Raw genomic sequence first — 21,105 nt, 5'->3', positions numbered from 1 at the left:
CTGGCCGGAACATTCTTCTCCCTCCTTGCCCCAGCAGCCCCACTATGATGTACGCTCCAGCTTAAATGTCACACCCATGGAAAGGCCATCTCTGACCACTTTATCTACATAGGACCTGAATGCCTTGTGATTTTCTATTTCCATTCTGTTTCTTTCATAACATTTAACACTTTTAATTTTTTTTCCTGCTGAGGGCAAGTACCACTAAGCACAGTATTGGGCACACAGTAGGCACCCAAAAGATTCTGTGAAGTGAATGGCTGAGATAGGAATGCCAAGTGCTTACTTACCTGGTGTATCTGAAAGAGCCTGGACGTGAATCTTAGGTCTAAGTATTTGAGGTGAGTCTTCAGTTGGACGTTGTTTAGTCTGACTTGCTGTGTATGTGTGTTTGGGAAAGCTCACTGGGATACTAGCTGGTGTTTCATTCCCAGCCTTAACCCTAGTCCTCTGTCTGATCTGGGAATGTGTCTGAAAGCTTTCCGGTAGAGATGGAAATGGGGCATTTGCTGATTAAATTACATACTGTTTTTGTGCGGAAGGTGGAGAGGGAACGTGTGTGTGCGCCCCTACGCTTGTGCAACACGTGGCTATAGGCATGGGTGTGGACGCTTTTATCTACATGTGCATTAAAGGGACAAAGTCCTCTCTAAATTGTCTGATCCCCAGAGGGAGGCACCAAAACCATGTCTAGTTCCCTGATATGACCCAAGAGCCACTCTTCCAAGCTGGAAAAAAGAACCAGATGCTGGCATGCATCCTCAGAAATAAGGCAGTGTTTCTTTGTTAGGCCAATATTCACTTTCTTTCCTGAATCCCATTAATCTGTCAGGCTCTGCACCGTCACCAGAACAATGCCCAGGTGTAGCCTCTGTAGCAGCCTGCATGAATCTGGATGAGTTTCCCTCTGGTCTCCAAATCATCCCCTGTGTTGTCCATGCCAGGGGCAGGACAGGAGCAGTGAGGTATATGTGGGTGTTGTGTTATACTTTCTGGTTCCTGGTCTGGGACCCTCCTTCAGGCCACTCTAACTAGAAACCCCTCCCTACCACCTTGACCTTGAACCCACCCAGAACCAACAGCACCTTAAAGGAGAGGCTGCAAACAGAAACACAGGAAGAGGGCAGGCAGGTGACATTCAGGAGTGAGGTGGGCCAAGTGTGAGAGAGTTGGTGGAATGAGGACGGTGGCTGTTGTGGAGAAGCTTGGCCCAGCAGCTGACAGCTGCCCTGGGGAAACGGGACTCTGGGAGCAAGTTGTCAGCCCTTGAAGGTTTTCTACAGAAAAATGTGGGTGTTTAGCTGTCATCTCCCAGTTCCAACTGTTAGTGACCATGTGAAAAAAATTGTTTTGAACATATTCAAACCAAACAACAATAACCCCACACATCTGAGGGCCAGATTTGGCCTGTGGCCACCGGTTTGCCACCTCTGCTTTAAGGTCATTAATATTTTAATGTAATGTTAATCGGTTGCCTTAACAGACTTAGAGTCCCTTCATTAAAGTGCAAAATTAATAGAAATGTAGTTATATGCCATCAAGCTATAACTACAGAGTTGATAGGGGCATGGAGTGGGATCTTCCACTTTTACTTACTAGACTTATATTTTTAAATGTTTTTGAAAGCAAGCATATGTCACTTTTGTGCTAAAAATAATGCAGATCTGGAAAAAAACTAAACAAAATTAGGCAAATATTGAATATATTATGTGGCTTTGAACTCAGATGATACAACAAACAAATCATCCTCTTAATCTGTTTGAATCATTTGATTCAACCACTACATACATTTTGGGCTGGATAATTAAGAGAAACACAGAACTGTGGACTTAGAACATATCTGAAAGGTTAAGGGGCAACTGATACCAGAAATTATTTTGTATATTAGTTGAAACTAGTTATTGGCTAATGTTTTCATTCCTTATCTGTAGAAATTAAAAAATAATAGAGAGAGTGCCCTGTTAACCTGAAAGATCCTGCAGGAGGTTGTTTTTGTGGATTTGCCCCCTCATTTGCAATGACTCAGCAGTGATTAAAACACATAATGGAGGACAGCTACCTGGCAGAGATGATTTAGTGATGTTTGCCGTCTCAGAATTTGGGAGAACCTTCTCGACACTGCAAGGAGAAAAGAATTAGTTTGAAATATTTGCATGCTTTATGATTCTAACTTGGATTTTCCAGGGGCACATTTCAAAAAGTAGCCTGCTTATTTTGCCTACATTTATCTCACTGCCCAATCCCATTTTATGTACCCACTGGCAAAACCCTGCACTTGATTCTTTGTTCTCCCATGTGGGCTTCAACAACTATTTCCTAATGGTGACATTTGGGGTACATATTTCAAAGTCATGCACACGATACACTCGCAGGTGTGAGAAATGGTGGCGTCAATCAACCGTGAGTAAAAGCAATTATTTACTTGTCTTTCATTTCGCTAATTGCAAGCTCAATCACTTCTCCCCGTAAATAATTGCAGGAATCAAGTGGAAGCTTTGAAGAAGTCCCTTTAAAAAGTAGTATGTCTAATAGTAAACCTTGATTGAGCCTCAGCGGTGTGTGGGGCTAGGAGGTGCTTCTGGGATGGAACCCTGGCTTTGCATTCATAATCTGTCCTTTTTATCAAGTGATCTCCATGACCTGTTTGCATGTTTTGATGATGACTGCAGCTAGGAAAAGGTCTTGTTTCCTACACTGACATAATAGGCTGATAATTTGAAGTAGGGTGATCTTATATCTGTGGATTTCAATGCAGACAAGACATGTGCCTGCCCTAGCTCTTCATTCTTACAGAGTGGTTGCAGTGGGACTTGTTTCCACCCCTTGCACATTCTCAAAATACACTCCCAGGCTGGGCTCCCTGGGAAGAACAGCTTCCTCCAGACACACACAGGTGGAAGGTCCAACAAACCTCCTTGCCGCCGACTTTGAACAGGTTTGTTTTGTCGGCATAATTAAAATGGGTGCGGGGGCATTCTTCTTGGTAATTTCTGAACTGGACAAGTAATAGTCAGAAATTTCCCTAGAATTATTCTAATTTGTACTCAGAGCTGGCTTGATTTGAAAAATAAGGTGTGGAGTGGAGGAATGGGGGTGGGAGGGGGCAGATGGACTTCTAATTTTCCAGGCTGATCAATCGTTAATCCTTCTCCTTAATTACTTTTTCTTTAACTTTGTGATGTGGAATTTAGTGCTCATGAAAAGAAAAGAGCTGAGAGCCATGAAATAAAGCAGGCTTTATCAATAGGTGATGGCCACTGCAGGCAGCCTCAAAGCGCGTCTGAAAGGGCTCCCTTTGCCTGTGGAGAGAGGGTAATTTGATCGCCTTCATTTTGTTCACTGGCACTTATTTTGGACAAGAATAGCAAGCCGTTGTATTCAAATGGGGCTTTAAAAAATGTATATTTTAAAACTTTGTTTTGCTGAAAATCATTTCATCTTTGTTTAATAGCAACAAACGAACGGTACATGAGTCTCCCCGCAAGTACAGGCAGATTGAAACAGAAAATTAGAAAACTAATGCTGGGGAATGGGTGCCAATACTCAGCAAAGAAAGGGTTCACGGTCTCAATCCCTTTATGAGAAATATTAATTTGGCTTTCTAATTAGGCAGAGAATGCATGAAGCCCTTAAGCTATTCTCTCTCTCCTGCTACCACCATTTTATGGGCAGGAACTTCAAGGAAATCTGAGACCTGAGTTTGATTCCTGGCCCCTACTTACAGCTGTGTGGCTGCGTGGCTTTGGGGGAACTTTCTTTGCCTCTTAGAGCCTCATCTGTAGAACAGGGATACTACTTTCTACATCGCAGAGGCAGCATGAGGATTAAATGAGATAAGGAGGTTGGTGGTGGTGGTGAGCAGAAACTTTGGTGTCAGACAGACCTGGGAGAAAATCCTGTCTCTGCTACTTACTACCTCTCTAAGTTGATTCCTCTTCTGTAAAGGAAGAAATGTGCCACCTATAATAAACATTTTATGAGGATTAAATATATTTACATACGTAAAGTAATTAGTATAATACCTGGTGCTTTATAGTCAACCAGTAAACAGTAGCTGCTGCTACTATTAACAACTTATGTAAAATATTTGGCACTAAAATGTAATTCTCTCTTCCATCCCGCTCTCAACTCAGTACTTACATTCGAACTTGATGTTTCGCAAGTTTTCTGGGAGGTCGTGGAGAGCCACTTTTAGCCACTCATCCAGTTGCTTGGCAAACTTTCGAATCACCTGAGTTAAGCTAGAAAAAGAAACGATGAGTTTTAAGTGCTGCACATGTTGCTTAGCTCCTCCCACAGGCCCCTAGAGGGTTTTATTTCCCCTAATCATGTTTTGGCTGCTACCAATAGGTGCCATTTGTAATAGCAACCTCAGAGACAGTGCCAACAGTCCAAGCCCTGTGGAGAGCCAGTGGGTCTGGGAAGGGCACGAATAGAATGTACTCTACTGGTCACTGATGGCCACTGCAAGGCTTGGTGGCATCCAGAACTATTTAGATGCAAGGAAAACATGCTCCTTCACGCTTTTGAAGAGCTTGTGTGAGGGGTGAAGACAGTGGGCCGTGGGCCTTAGAAAGCCCAGTCCTGTCTGATCCTCCCAGGCAGGCAGGAACCCTGTTTGCAACATAACTGCCATGCCTGCCCACCCAGCTTACCAAACTGCTCGCCATTTGGTGGGAACTGGGAAGCAACAGCATATTTTTAAATTAGCAAACAACCCTGATATGGGCCTTGAAACCATATTAGATTCCAAGAGTCAAAGACCATATTAGAACAGGAGGCAGGAAGGAACTGGAGAGGCGAAGCACTGAGCAGGGCAGTAGGTTGCAATAAGATGGGAATTTGAAGTTGAGAAGACACCGGGCACCATTTTCTGGCCCTTGCTATCAAAGCCATCTGCTCACAGGCCTAGGTTCGTTCTCCTCCACGAAGTCCTCCTTGGTTGTGCCAGACACAGGGACATCTCCCCATTGACCATCCATCCTTGCCTTCCACCAACACCACCTAGCCTGCCCTGGTTCAGCCTTTCACCCACTGTCTCCTGTCAGACACAAAATCACCAACCTCCACCCCACTGGGCAACCCCATTTCTCTCTGGTCACTGACTCTTTCCTTTCTCATGGCTATCTCCAACCTTCTTCAAGACCCTTACGCCTCCAATTCCCCAACTCTCCCCTCCCTGCCAGCGGGTGGAATCACCTCCTACTTCTCAGGGAAAAAAAAAACCATACACACACACACACACACAAAGGAAGGACGTCATCAGCACTCAGCTACCTGTCTGGTTCATCTCTTCCTCCTTCCTGATAGAATCCACGAGCGATCCTTCCTCTTGCCATCCCCTGCTGCTTTCTCAGGAAATCTACATTACCGACGGTCCCTTCTCCTGTATATTCAGCTTTTTCTTCTCTACTACATCATTCTGCTCATCAGTTTTTTTAGGAGACAGTCTTGCTCTGTTGCCCAGGCTAGAGTGCAGTGGCACAATCTCAGCTCACTGCAACCTCCGGCTCCCAGGTTCAAATGACTCTCGTGCCTCAGCCTCCTGAGTAGCTGGGATTACAGACACACACCACCACCCTCAGCTAATTTTTTGTCTTTTTAGTAGAGATGGGCTTTCGCCATGTTGGCCAGGCTGGTCTCGAACTCCTGACCTCAAGTGATCCACCCGCCTTGGCCTCCCAAAGCGCTGGGATTACAGGCGTGAGCCACTATGCCCAGTCCTGCTCATTATTTTAATGCATTTAAGAATGTCTCACCTTAAAAACAACAACAACAACAAAAAACCTCTTATTTCCTCCACTCTATCTCCTTGAGCCACTGCCCTTTCTCCCACATCACAGACAGACTTCTTCAAAGTGCTGCCCGATTCTTTGTCTCATTTCCTTCACCTCCCATTCCCTCCTCACCCCGCTCCTGACCTCAGCCTAAGCAGCCCCATGCATGATTCTAAACCCAGTGGACTTGTCATGGTTCTCATCTGCTTGACATCTTGGCAGCATTCGATTCTGTCACCTGCGCCCTCCTTTTGGAAACACTCACTTCTCTTGGCTTCTGTGATCCCTCCTTCTGCTGCTCCTCCCCAGTCACAAAACTCCTGCCCTCTGCCTGGTCATCACCTCTCAGTTCTTCATGTCTAGTCCTGGGCTCTCTTCTCACAAAGCTTTCTTCCTTCCCCGGGTAGTTTATCCAGGCCCACACATTGAATCTGCGAAATTCCCATCTGTGCAGATTCACTGTCTGCACTTAACTTTTGCACCTCTGGCCCAGAGGTCTCCAAGTTGAACTTGTGATTTCCCCCTTGGACCTGCTTCTTTTCTTGTGTCCTCTATTTCAGTATGAACTCTATTTTTCATCATTTTATTTTTATTGATCACTTTTTTATTTTCAAGAATTTCAAACATACCCCAAGACAGGTAGTATAATAAACCTCCAAGCACCCATGACCCAGCTTCAAAAATTGGCATCATTTTTGCCAGTTTAATATATTATATTCCACTTTTTCTTTTCTGAAGTGTTTCAAACAAATCCAAGATGTCATTTAACCCCTAAAAACTTAGTGTGCATTTCTCACTGGCAAGGTTTAAATACATATGTGTACGTGTATACACACACGCACACAATGTGCATGCAACATTTAAATCCTCCATGCCATTAGTTTATCTAACAGAATGAATAGTAATTCCTTAATATCATCTACAGCCCAGTCTGCATTCAGACTTTTCTATTTCTCCCAAAGATGTTTAGTTTGTTTGAATCAGGATCCAAACAAGGTCCACACATTGCATGAAAGATATAACATTGTCCTGTTCTATTTCTTAAATTTTTTTCCCCCTATTTTGTGCCATTTATTTATTGGCAACATCATGGTATTTGTTCCCTGGAATGTCCTACACTCTGATTTGGTTGAGTTCTGTCTTGTAGTGTCATGTAATCTATTCATCTATCCTGTCTGCTTCTAAAGACTTAATTCAGTTACAATTTCTTTAGGCAAGTATCCAGTTTTGCATACGCGATTTTGGACACAGTCTCTCTTTCCCTTTACCACATATTACAGATTTTGCTTCCAAATTACTTCCCAAGCACAGCCACTTCTCTCCCTTTTCTCCCTAGTTCAGGCTGCCGTCATCTCTCATCCGGACTTACAGTAGCTTCCTGAGTCCATCCTGCCCTGCTCACCCTCCCACCTCCACTCCATCTTCCACATTGTCAGAGGGACATTTCCAAAACACCTGTAATTCCGATTAAAACTCCTCAATGTTTTCACATTATTCTTAGGATAAAAACCCCAATTCTTGCTGCAGCCCCCAAGGCCCCACCTTGCACCTTCTCCCTTTCTCCGCATTCCGGACCTCTGGCCTCCAACTCCAACTGGTCCTCTCCCCTCAGGGCCTTCGCCCCTGGCATCCTTTCAGTCAAGAACATCTCTTCCCTCTTCACCTGCTTAGCTCCTCGTTATTCAGCTAATCTCAGACTAGATGTTATTTCTATAGGCAAACCTTCCCCGAAGCCCCCAGACCAGGTCAGCACCCCTGATGATTCCTCTTGAAAGACCATGTAGTTGTGACAGTTTGTTGTTATGTCAACTTGTGTGATTATCTGATCATTGTGCATCTTTCTCACTGTACCCTTCATGCAGAGGGCAGGGACTATGTCTGTTTTGCTTATCACTGTATCCTCAGTACCTAGCATAGTGCCAGACACATAGTAGGCACATAAGAAATGCTTGTTAAGTGAAGTGTAAGAATGAATGGCTCTCCATCCCCAGATGGACAACGGGCCTTGTCCAAACTGTCCCCCTCCCTACCCTCCTTATCTCTGGCTGCAGCTCCTCCCACTGTCCCCTCAGCTTACTCCATCCCTGCAGCACTAGCCTCCATTCAGTTTCTCCAACACTTCAGGCCCTTGCTTACCTCACCAGGACCTTTGCACTTGCCATCCCTTCTGCCTGGAAGCTCTTGCCCCAGATAGCAGCTCACCTCCTGATCACCTGCTCTAAGAGATGCCTCCCTAAGCCCCAGCTGACTCCATCTCCTGCAGCATCTATGCCTTCTTGACATACTGTCCTCTGTGGGTGTACACCTGCAGCTCGACCTCCTTCCTCCGCTTTCCCTCCACCTCTTTCCTTCCCTAGGCTGGGATGCCAGGGTCTGTCCTCCACTTCTAGGGACACACTTTTCCTCCCTCTTGTGCGGCTGGCTGCCAAGTCTACAGCTCCAGCTTCAGTCCTTCTCCTACATCTTAACTCCACACTCGTAGCTCCCTGAATGCCCATCAGTGGTGATGCTGTTACAACTGCAACAACGGTGATAACAGCAGTTACCTTTTAATGAGTGCAATGTGCCAAGCTACTAAACACTTCACATGTACTTTCTTAATCCTCACCTCAGCCCTAGAAGTACATACTGTTGTTAGTCCCAACAGAGAGGTGAGAAATCGAGGCTCACAAAAGTTATTTTACTTGTCCAAAGAGATGCAGCAAGTGGCAGAGCCAGGAGTCAAGCCCAGGTCTATCTGACTTACAACCGCTGTCCTACTCCACTTTGATGAAAGTACCACATTGTGCACTTTGACATGCCTTGCTGCTCCCCATCTCCAGTGCCCTCTGCCTTTCTGTCTGATGTTGCTATTCCTTTGGCATTTCAGGCTTGGTCCTCAGTCTTTTCTTTGCCTCTTTGACTTCTCCTCCCTGCCCATACCACACACGCACGCACACACACACACGCACGCACACACATGCATACACACACACTTTCTTACTATAGCTAACCCAATTGTTATTAACAACCACTGTGCTGAGATTACTTGGAAGAAGTGAAAAACCCCAGTTTGAGAATGATTTCCCTTTCTTATAAATGGGAGTGTATGATCCATGGTTATCTCTATAATAGTGTCTTTTTATTCCCCTGAATTTCAACATGCTCTTCTGAGTTGGAAAGGAAGGGATGGGTCTGAGCTAGGGGGTGGGGAGCTGTGCCTCAGCCTGGGCCTGCCCAGGGTCATGAGTGAGAACTTCTAGTGCCAATTCTTATTTCCATGATGCCAAGCACAAGGCTTGGTACAGAAAAGGCACTCAAAAAAGTTTGAGGGATGGATGAATATATAAAACTGAAAAGTCAGCTCTCAGATGGAGCCTGATCTTTTGAATAACTTTGTCTTCCTGATTTAATGAAAACGGCACTTGATTTGTAAGCCTTGCAGGCTAAGATTGCAGTAGTAATTATGTAACCACGTGATTTTTTAACAGTCTCCTTTGGCAGACTGTAACTCAATGAGGGCAGGGAGCATGCTTATCTTATGTAATGCTGTATTCCAGGAACTAGCATAGTCCCTAGCACATTGTAGTAATCAATCAACATTTGTTTAATGAATGAATGAATATTGTGGTTTTCTTGAATGAATATTCGAGTCCTGACTATTTCATTTATTTGCAGGTGAAGGTAGACAAGTCATTTCAGCCTTTTTTTTTTTTTTTTTTTTTTTTTTTGAGACAGGGTCTTGCTATGTCACCCAGGCTGGAGTGCAGTGGTGGAATCTCAGCTCACTGCAACCTCCGCCTCCTGGATTCAAGTGATTCTTGTGCCTCAGCCACCCAAGTAGCTGGGATTACAGGCGCCTGCCACCACGCCCAGCTAATTTTTGTATTTTTCGTAGAGACAGGGTTTCGACACATTGGCCAGGCTGTTCTCAGACTCCTGGCCTTGAGTGATTTACCCGCCTCGGACTTCCAAAATGCTGGGATTACAGGCATGAGCCACCATGCCTGGCCCTCATTTCAGCTTTTAAGCTTTAACCTCCACATCTGTAAAAATAAGTCAATTATAGATAGGAAGGGAGGGGTTAACATTTCACTTGTACCCCACAAACTGCTTTGTAATAAACAGCAAATGCCATGTGTATGTGTGTGTTTAACACCTATAAAGCATTATTAAAAGTATGTGAATCTTTCTTATAAAGATGTGTTTTACTAAATCCTCAGAAGATACCTTTGTGGTACAAAATGAAAGTGGAGATTTAGCCTCCGTTCACTTGATCAGTGACTGAGAAAGATTTTAATAACACAAAGCCCTAAATGGCTCCTACGTATATAATATAGACATATACATATTATTATAAAAATTGAAATTCGGTCTTAATGTAGAACATTTGAATAATGCAGAAAAGGATGAGACTAAAATGTGGCCATAATCCCCTCTGGAGGTAACCTTTGTTAACCTATTTGGGTGTGTTTCCGTTCCATCTACAATGTGGAAAGCCGGAAAGAGCATCACTTCCACCATAACAAGAAAAAGCCAGATAATCTACAAAATTATAACTTTTCTTTAAACCATTAGAGAGCTGAGGTCACAATCACGTAGCCTGGAATTTATGGAAAGAAAGGCACCTCCAGTGAGAGAAGGACTTGGGGACTGGCTCACTTGCAACAGAGGGAAGAAAACAGGGCATTACATACAAGTGGGTGAAATAAATTTTGCTAACACTTTTAACAAATTGCTAATGGGCCAATATGAACTACCATGAGAGTATAGAACTCTTGGAATGACAGATGCAAAAGAAGTTCACATCTATTTGCAAGCCCTCCTCCACAGGCCTCACCAGGTGTTCATGAGGAAGACTGGGGACAGGACAGGAGGACAGAAGAAGCCTTTCTGAGAGGTACATGTTTGGAGGAAGGGAACAGCTGTTGCTGTGGAAAAAGCATGAAGTTCCACCAAGACCTTTCTCCCTTATGGAACAAAAGCCTCAGTTGACTAGGGGAAAAGCAGAAAACACTGTTGACCCCAGAGAATAGGGAAGACCCATTGTAGGTGGGGGAAAGATGAAAAGAGAAAGCTCTCTAACCCTGCTAGAAACCACCAAGGGCTCAGATCACTAGAGATTTGTCTCTGCAATGAGTCAAGATCACTGAGAGTGCCCAACTCTGAGATCCAAAGCACAGGGCTTGCTTAAGACTGAAACAGGACTGTACAAAGGAGAACCCACATCCCCACTTCCAGCTCCAATCAGGCTAACAAGCACCAAGTCTTAAGCAACTGTGTGCATAGGGACGGCCTACAGGTAAAGGAGCAGGCACATTAAGGGAAACAACCCAACAAATCTCCAACTTAAGCACAAAGTACCCCAGAAGAATTTAAATCTGGTGCTACACTAAAGGTAATCATAGGAACAACAAAACCCAAATGCAATGAACTCCCGAATAGACTGCCTGAACTCATATTCAGAGCCCAGGGGAAGAAGCATGCCCATTTCCAGGCATAAGTATTATTTACCCCAGTCTCTACTCTTCTACACACTGTTTGGCAGCCAATAAAAATTATGAGATAAACAGAAAATTAAGAAAAAGAACCTACTGTCAAGAAACAAAACAATCAACATAACCAGACTATCAGACAGGTAATTTAAAATTTAAAGTAACTATGATTACTATGTTAAAAGCGCTAATGGAAAAAGTAAACAAGCATGAACAGAGGCAGAATTTCAGAAGAACACATAAATAATTACTACTATAAAATTAATATATTAATCATAAATGTGATAATAATTATTATTAGAGACAGGGTCTTGCTCTGTCATCCGGCCTGGATCATGATTCATTGTAACCTCAAATTTCTGGGCTCAATTAATTTTCCCGCCTCAGCATCTTGAGTGGCTAGACTATAGGCACAAGCCACTATACCCAGCTAATTTTTTTTTGTAGAGACAGGATCTTGCTATGTTGTCTGGGCTGTCCTCAAGTGATCCTTCTGCCTTCATCTCCCAAAGCACTGGGATTACAGGTGTGAGCCATACGGCACCCAGCCAGAATGCAGAAATTACTTTTAAAAGAATGTAATATTAGAAATTGACATAAAAACAAAGTACAGTGATGGAGATAAAAAATGCTTTCAATAGTCTCATTAGTAGCATTGGCATAGCAAAGGAAAGAATCAGTGAACCTGAAGATAGGTCAGTAAAAATTACTCCATCTAAAACACAAGGAGAAAAATGAGTAGAGAAAAAGCAAAATCAAGCATCCGGGAGTTGTGGGACAGTATCAAATGGCCTAACATACTTGTAATTGAAATATCAGGAGGAGAAAAAAGAGAGAAAGCAGAGAAGAAGATAATGAATGGGTATTTTCCAAAAATAATGAAATACATCAAAGCACAGATCTGAGAAGCTCAGAAAACCCCAAGTAGGATTGAAAACAACACAAAGCATTGAGACACATCATGGTCGAACAGCTGAAAACCAAAGATAGAGACTGAAAAACCAAAGACAGAGAAAACTGTGGAGGCATCCAAGGAAAAAAGGCACACTGCCTACAGAGGAGCAAAGATGTACAAAAGACAAACATGCAAGCCAGAAACAATGGAGTGAAATGTTTAAAATGCCAAAAGTGAAAAACTTGTTAATTCAGAATACCATACCCAGTGAAAGTATTTCTCAAAATCAAAGAGAAATAAAGACCTCTTCAGAAACAAATAATTTGTTACCACTAGACCTGCAATATGAGAAACATTAAAGAAAATTTTGCAGGCAGAGGACTATGATTACATATCCAACTCATATATTACACAGATGAGTTGGATATACACAAAGAAATGAAGATTAGGAACCATGTGAATGAAAGCAGATATAAAATATTTTTTCATATCTTTAATCATTCTCAAAGATAGTTATCTAAAGCAAAAATAGTTATAATGTTTTAGGAGTTTATAGCATATACAAAAACAAAATGTATGACAACAATAGCATAAAAATGGGAGGAGAAATAGGGAGTATACTGTTGTTAAGATTCTTACACTACATGTGAAGCAGTATAACATTATTTGAAGGTATATTATAATTGAAGATATACAAACTTAAAACAACTAGTAAATGTTTTTTAAGAGGTATTTTTAAAAAGACAATCATGGCCAGGCATGGTGGCTCACACCTGTAATCTCAACACTTTGGGAGACTGAGGCAGGAGGATTCCTTGAGCCCAGGAGTTCAAGCCAGCCTAGGAAACATGGCAAGACCCCATCTCTACATAAAAGTAAAAAAATTAGCCAGGCTTAGTGGCACATGCCTGTAATTTCAGCTACTCAGGAGACCGAGGTGGGAGGACTGCTTGAGCCCAGGATGTTGAGTCTGCAGTGAGCTGTGTTTGTGCCACTGTACTCCAGCTGGAGCCTGGGTGACAGAGTGAGACCCTGTCTCAGAGGGGGAAAAAAAAAAGCCAACCATGGAGATAAATGGGATGATAAAAATAATTAAACAAAATTAGGCACAACAAAAGGAATAAAGGAGCAAAAACTGATGAAACTAATAGAAAACAACTAGGAAGAGGGAAGATCTTAATTGAACCATATATTTAATTACATGAAATATAAAGATCTACACATACCATACCAACTAAAAAGGAAAATTGCCAGACAATAAAAAAGAAAGACCTCCCTCTATGTTTCTATGTTGGTTACAAGAAATCTACTTCAAATATAAAGACAAATTAACAGGGTGGAAAAAAATGTAATGCAAACACTAATTTAAAAAAAACCTGGAGTAGCTATATTACAAACAGACAAAGTAAACTTCTGAACAAGAAATATTATGAAAGATAAAAAAAGACATTATGAAAAGAAGTCAATTCACCAATAAGACATAACAGTTCTAATTTGTATGCATTTAACATCAGAGCTTCAAAATACATGAAGCAAAAATGTATAGAAATAGACAAATTCACAATTAGAGCTGGAGGTGTCTATACTTCTCTATTGCTAATCAATAGAACAAATGGACAGAAAATCAGTAAAGACAAAGAAAATTTAAACAATACTATCAATTAACTTGACCTAGTTGACATTTATAGAATAATCAACCTAATGATACCAGAATATATAGCTTTTTCAGGTACACATAGAACATTCACCAATAGGCCACATTCTGGAGCATGAAACAAGTATCAACTTAAAAGAATTAATATATTACTATGTATATAATATGACCAGAAGGGAATTAAACTAGAAATTATTAATAGAAAGATATCATGAAAATCCCCAAATATTTAGAAATTAAACAGTTTACTTCTAAATACCCCATAGATCAAAGAGGAATTCACAAGAGAAAGTAGAAAATATTTTGAATGGAATTAAAATGAAAATCCAACATATCAAAATCTGTGGGTGCAGCTAAGTAGAGATTAGAATAAAATTTATAGCATTAAATGCTTTTATTAGGAAAGTAGAAAGATTTATAATCAATGACCTAAGCTTTCACTTAAAGAAACTAAAAAAAGAAGAGCAAAATAAACCCAAAGCAAGCACAAAAAGGGAGGAATAAAGATAAAAAGCAAAAGTCAATAAAATTGAAAACAGAAAGCAAGAAACCAGAGAAACCAAAAGCTATTTTTTGAGATCAATAACATTGAAAAATTTCTAGTCTCACTGACCAAGAAAAAGGAAAGAAAACACAAATTACCTACATCGGGAATGAGAAAGGACACATCACTACAGAGCCTACAGATATTAAAAGGATAATAAGAAAATATTATGAATTAAAAAAAAAAAAGAAGAGAGGGAACACTTTTCAACGCATTTATGAGGCCAGGGTTCTTCTGATATCTAAATAAGAGAAAGACATTATGAGACAAGAAAACTAAAGGTGAGTAACTTTTGTTATTGATCAAATAACTTTGATGAACTATAAAACCCTCTGAACAAAATATTAACAATTCAGATCTAGCAATATATTTTTTAAAAATTTATGACCACCAGACTAGGCTGTATAGTGAGACCCTATCTCTACAAATTTTTTTTTTTTAATTAGCCAGGTCCTGTGGGGCATGCCTATAGTTCTAGCTACTCCGCAGGCTGGGGCAGGAGGATCACTTGAACCCAGGAGTTTGAGGCTGCAGTGAGCAGTGATCAATGATTGCACCACTGCACTCCAGCCCAGGCAACAGAACAAGACCTCATCTTAAAAAAAAATTAATTGGCCAGGTGTAGGGGGCTCACGTCTGTAATCCCAGCACAAAGGGAGGCTGAGGCGGTTGGATCGCCTGAGGTCAGGAGTTCAAGACCAGCCTGGCCAACATGGTGAAACCCCGTCTCTACTAAAAATACAAAAAATTAGCCAGGCATGGTGGTGCACACCTGTAATCTCAGCTACTTGGGAGGCTGAGGCAGGAGAATCACTTGAACCTGGGAGGCAGAGGTTGTAGTGAGCCAAGACTGTGCCATTGCACTCCAGCCTGGGCAACAAGAGCAAAACTCTGTCTCAAAAATAATAATAATAATAATAATAATAATTATAATTATAAACACACACGAACACACACACATTCAACCAGATATTAAAAACCTATAGCTAGCATTGTATTTTATAGTAAATCCTGAATGCTTTCCCCTTAAGGTCAGGGTAAATGCAAAGATGTCCACTCTTGCCTAGGCTAGGACATCATCCTAAAGATTTTAGCCAGTGCAATAAGACAGGGGTGGGGAAAAGGTATACAGATTGAAAATCACACACACACAGAGCAGGAAGCACTGTGAAGGTGGAGGCAGAGATTAGAGTGATGCGTCTGCAAGCCAAGAAACACCAAGGATTGCTGGCAACACTGGGAGCCAGAAGACAGGCATAGCACATACTCTCCCTTAGAGCCTCAGTAAGGAACCAACCCTGCCAATGCTTGATTTGGGACTTCTGGCCTCCAGAAGTGTGGGAGAATAACTTTTCTGTTGTTTTAAGTCACCCCGCCAATTTGTGGTAATTTGTTACAGTAGTTACAGGAAACTAATGCACTTCACCATGTTAAAAAAAAAAAAAAAAAAGGTAAATGAAATGTCATTCATCACAGTGTTGTTTGGAGTAGGACAAAACTGGACATATCAAGAGAATTGACTAAATGCGAGATGGTGGAACCCTATACAGTTGTAAAAAAGAAAAAAGCTCCTTATACCTTATACATGGATGTGGAATGTGCTTTGTAACAGTCCCAACAGGAAGGAGTGCCACTCTAAATGGGTGGGTTTATTTACAAGGGACATGTCACAAAGGTGTGGACGGAGTAGAGGAACTATAAGGGAGACTGCTGCAACCTAAGGCTCGGAGCACAGGTTCTCGCCCACTCTGTGCCCAAGGACAGCCTGGAAAGTTGCTTGGAAGGGAACACAGCCCAGTGAAGGAACCCAGCCAGCTCAACACAATCTCACAGGAAGGGGGCCAGATAATCCATCTCCTGACTTCACTCTCCTCCCTCCATCCCTCCCTGAGAAGCGCCCTGTGTGGTGGCCCATGCTATCAGCATATGCCCCACCTCTGGCCCCAGCAGAAGGCAGCATGAAGTGTGGTGGAGAGTGCATCTGGAGGGGCATGGAAGCTGTCCAGCATAAACTTCAAGGTTAAGTTGTTTTGTTTTACAGCAAGGCACAGAACAGGATATAGTGTATGTCACCATTTCAGTAAGAAAAACAGTATATTATATGCATTGATTACATGTGCATATCAGATCTGGACAGACTCCAAGAAAATGATTCTATTTGATGTTCTGGGAAGGGACTGGGTTGTCTGGGGAACAGGAGTCTGGTGGGGAGATTGTTTACTGTACACCATCTTATACCTTTGAATTTTAAGCCACACAAATGGTTCAAAATATTAACAGTTTATTTATATTCCAAAATATAAATAAACTTTAATATTTAAAAGTTCAATATTAATGGTCTTTACAAGGGAGGCCTCTGGACAGTGCATGATTATAATCAGTACAAGGGAAGCAGAACAATCCCTTCTGTGGACCAGCCGTGAAGGAAGACAAGAATAAGCATGCCCACCTGTCAGGTAATGCCTGCAGCACGGTGGGCATCAGCACCCCGGAGATAGCTTTGTAGAGGATGGAGTCACACACGCCGACAATGTTCACCACCGTGGAGGAGCCCAGCACAGGCAGCATGTGGGGCGGCATTCCTTGCCAAAAGTGCAGAAGGAAACTTTGAACCTGTATTGACCCACAGAGAGAAGAACCATGAGGTTACCCAGGGCCCTCCCAACAGAAGCTTGGGACTCCACCAAGGCCAACCCAGTCTACAATGCTGTCATCTACTTCCCCTGCAGCAGCAGAAGTCACCCCCAGCCTGCCATGTTGTAGGAGGCCCTGGGAGTTTCTCCTGCTTCAAGTCTTCCCTCTGCCTAGGCATGCAACATGCTCACTGCTGGGGAACTGCCTAGCCTGGCAGGCTGGGGTCTCCTCTGCCCCAAAAGATGAAGCACTTTCACCCCTCAGCGCCTTCAGTGCTTACTGGGGTCTGGGAAGAGTTTAAGGAAAGGAAGGTGGGGCATTGTTTTTAAAAAGGTCGGAGCACTAGTACTCACTATTCTTTGAGCCCACTGAACCTCAGGGGCCCCTGGGTATTCTGGGAAGGAAGGGAAAGGTATGGGAGTCGCGGGTAAAAGGAGTGTGGCTGAAGGGAGAGTAGGTGCCACACACACAAAATTCTGATTCAAATTTGTACGTCAAAGATTGGGTCAAGTGCAAAAGTCTTTTCATATCAGAATTCTTCCATTTCCCAAAGCTCCCTGGCCAGTGGGTGCTATATGGGATGCTAGATGGTGATACCTGAGTGGTAAGCTATGTGGGCACATGAAGTGTGTGTGACTGACTTTTTAAAACTCCCCAAACCACTAGCAAAAAACCAGATTATAGCAGGCACCCAGAAATGCAATTATTACTATTAATATGATGATAGCAGGAACTTGAGCCACATTGTTACTGAACGAAGGGTAGAGTGAATGTCCAAAGCAGAGAACCCCTTGCCGCCTCCCCTACACCTCTGTCTTTTAGCTGTGGATTAGAAGTTGAGTAGAATAGGGGGTGAAGTGGTGGGAAAGGTAAGGGAAGTGAAGAGAAATAGTAAAAGATAGTAACTGATGTGTATAATAACATTTGAGAAAATCTAGACTTCAGCTATCAGCTGACATCTGCAGCACATCTTCAGTTGGGGAGCAGCCCATCTCGAAGCTGGGGAACACATAACTCTGAATTTTTATACATTCCAATGGGTTTGACTTGGTTTCTGGATCATGTTTCCTTCTCTCCCCAACAGATGGGCACTCTTGAGTTCCACATGTAGCATTATCCACATCCCTGTTTCCCCAAATCAATCCTGATTTGGCGTGGGAGATAATTGAGTCCCTCTAGTCTAACATTTTGGGGCAAGTATTATTGCCATTAGCTTTCTTTTCTGGGGAGATGGAGTCTTGCTCTGTCACCCAGGCTTGAGTGCAGTAGTGTGGTCTCGGCTCACTGCAACCTCCGCCTCCTGGGTTCAAGCGATTCTCCTGTCTCAGCTTCCTGAGTAGCTGGGATTCTAGGTGTGTGCCACCACACCTGGTGAATATTTGTATTTTTTAAGTAGAGACGGGGTTTTGCCATGTTGACCAGGCTGGTCTCGAGTACCTGACCTCAGGTGATCTGCACGCCTCGGCCTCCCAAAGTCCTGGGATTACAGTGAGCCACCGCCTGGCCGCCATTAGCTTTCTTTATCGAGTACCTACTATATGCCAGGTACTTTGCTTAGGTTCTTTCATGTAATACTCATAATACTATAGCTGAGAATCATTACTCTTATTTGCAGAGATATTAGTTGTCCAAAGCCAGACAGCCAGTCAGGGAATGGCTGAGATAGAGCCTATGTCTGCCTTAGTCCTTCCACAGTCTCTCTTGTGGCGTTTGTTCTTCACATGGTAACTGGGTTTCTACCCCATTGCTGAGGCCCATGTCTCTCCCTAGACTGCTGCCCACTTCCCAGCTTTCTGCCCCTGCCCTGGTAACCTGCAGCATCCTTCAGGCCCCTCCAAGGAGTAGGGCCTAATTTTCCTCTGAAAAGGCTGCCTCTGGCTAGTAGAGCCATGCCCCGACTCTAGCCTGGTGACTCCATCTCAGCCTCCTGTGAATAGGCTTCCCTGATGCCTACAGCCTGCCTGGACTTCCCCGTGGAAGTACAGGATGGAAGGCTTGGAGGATAAGGAACAGGGATAAAGGCATGCCCCTCTGACTTCCTAGGAGAGAAGTGGTGATTGCCGAAAACATGATCATAGTGGTGAATGAAGTCAGGTCTGTAAATCGAAAAGACTTCAGTTAGAGTCCTGTTTATTCCCTGACAGTGGAAATACTGCAAAGTTTTCATCCAGATTGAAAATGAAAACAAAATCTGGAGGAGTGAAGACTGACTTGCAGGGTTCTAATCCTGGCTCCACTACTGAGGAGTATCATATCTCTAAGCCTCCGTTCCCCTTCTGTGAAATGGGGATAAAAGCAGTATTTACTGCATAGGTTTTGGTAAAGATTTCTAAAAAGTGCTTCTAGTGCTTGGCACATCATAGATGTTTAATAAAGGTTAGCTGTTATTACTACTATTATATCATGGAGGCACTACCACTACTGGGCTCAAGAGATCAGTGTCCTGCCCTAGGTGTTTGAGACTTTCTTGCCTATGTTTCTGAGTGTCACCCAGCCAGGATCCCTACTGTGGCTCCGCTCACCTATCAAGACTTTTGTTCTGTCACTGAGACACCCGGTGGCTGACTATTAGCGTGGCCTGAGCCTGGAGATGTCCACGGCTTTTGGACAAGGTTCTTGCCCTCCAGAGGACCCTCCACTGTCCCCTGATCCCAGCTCATTCCCTGGGCATCAGGCTCAGGTCAGGTCCTGGGCCTTCTTGTCTGCTCCTCTAACTCTGAGTGAGAAGCTCTGCCCAGCTGATTCTTGAGTTGACACATTTTGAATTCATTTGCCTTACTTAGCTCTTCTTGCAGGCAGCCGTACCCCCTTTTTTATATGAGCAGTCAATTTCTAGCAGAATGTCTAGAAAAGATCAGCTGTTGTGTGGATTTAAACAAATCTGTGCAAAATCAGTGTCCTCAGCAGGCATCTGTCTGTTTGAAGCCTGTTCAAGCTGCACTGGGGAGGCTGATCCATCCTCAGTTTGCTGAGTGGCTTTTGTAGAAGATGTATTCTCCAGTTTTAACATCCCTTTCTACTCTGCATTTTAGGTCATTTATTGTCCAATGATACTTGTTCCTCCAGGTGAGAAGGAAAAGGAAGGAGGGAGAATGGCCTTAGCTCAAGCACTAAGGCTTGGAAGTTAGGCATGAAATGGACAGATGCAGTGTTTCCCTGCAGAAGGTGGAGCTGACAGGATCTCCCAGTGGACTGGATCTGAAGGGTGAGGGAAAGGAGAGAATCAAAGTTTGTGGCTTAAGCAATTGGGTGGAGGGGAGTGGCAATCTAAGACCTGGGAAAAACAGATTTGGGGCAGAAAATTAAGAGCTCTGGTTTGGCCATGTTAAGTTAAATTTCAAGTCAATTGAATCTGGAGCTCAGGACTAAACATATAACTCTCAGAGTTACCAGCATTTGTAAAATGAAGATAATGATGTCTTCCTACTATTAGGGTGAAATAAGATAGCTTATGTAAAATGCTTGGCATCGTGTAGGCATTTAACAAATGGAAACATTATTAGGCAGAAAGGAGAGTTCTGATAAGTTCTTACACCTTACAAGCATAAACAGTGAAAGAATCAGAGGCAAATGATTCCAAATTATTAGTAAAATTAAGTTTCCTGAGGTATCTGTTTCAATCTTCTGAACTCTCGGCCCTTTGTCTCTCAGCTCAGTGAAGTACTAGGAGATGATTTCCTTAGGAATACCAAGCAAATTTTCTATTTCTTTTTCCATGTTCATATTTAGTTCATTCTGAACATTGGCACCTTGTGGAAACACCTGTGATGACTTGCAATTGGGGTCCTTAAGTGTAACAGGATTGGAAGGCTCTCAATAAAATAATTACAAAAATGCCTAACATCATATTCTAGAACAAAATCAGACACTTTACATACACAATTTCATGTTCACTATGAGATAGGTATAATTATTATTTTCATCTTGTAGCAAAACAAATCCAGGCTCAGAGAGGTTAAGTGCCTTGCTCAAGGTCACAGGCTAGTCAGTGGCAGATTTGGGACTCAATCACAAGACTACTGAACTTTACAGCTTATTGTGCAATGTAGTCTGGAGAAGACGTTCCCGAGTCCCCTACATGCAGATTTGCATTTTTTTTTTTTTTTTTTTTTGAGATGGAGTCTCAC

The 21,105-nt window shown here is 42.8% G+C and overlaps 1 protein-coding gene across 7 annotated transcripts in view; it reads right to left on the bottom strand.

The window, feature by feature from the left end:
- The window catches only part of RFX4 (regulatory factor X4), a 178,014-nt gene that overhangs the window by 49,157 nt on the left and 107,752 nt on the right, over window positions 1-21,105 (bottom strand). For all 7 annotated transcript variants that reach the window (XM_034934393.3, XM_034934392.3, XM_008957974.5 and 4 more), the window contains 3 exons: window positions 16,794-16,957; window positions 4,141-4,241; window positions 2,060-2,118 (listed from right to left, as the gene is read on the bottom strand). In XM_034934393.3, coding sequence (XP_034790284.1) covers window positions 2,060-2,118; window positions 4,141-4,241; window positions 16,794-16,957 — 324 coding nt within the window. The remainder of the gene's footprint in view (window positions 1-2,059; window positions 2,119-4,140; window positions 4,242-16,793; window positions 16,958-21,105) is intronic.

The sequence above is a fragment of the Pan paniscus genome, chromosome 10 (assembly GCF_029289425.2).
Source record: "Pan paniscus chromosome 10, NHGRI_mPanPan1-v2.0_pri, whole genome shotgun sequence".
In the NCBI taxonomy this organism is placed as follows: Eukaryota; Metazoa; Chordata; class Mammalia; order Primates; family Hominidae; genus Pan; species Pan paniscus.
The sequence above is the reverse complement of the archived record's forward strand: the minus strand, read 5'-3'. Positions and strand labels throughout refer to the sequence as shown.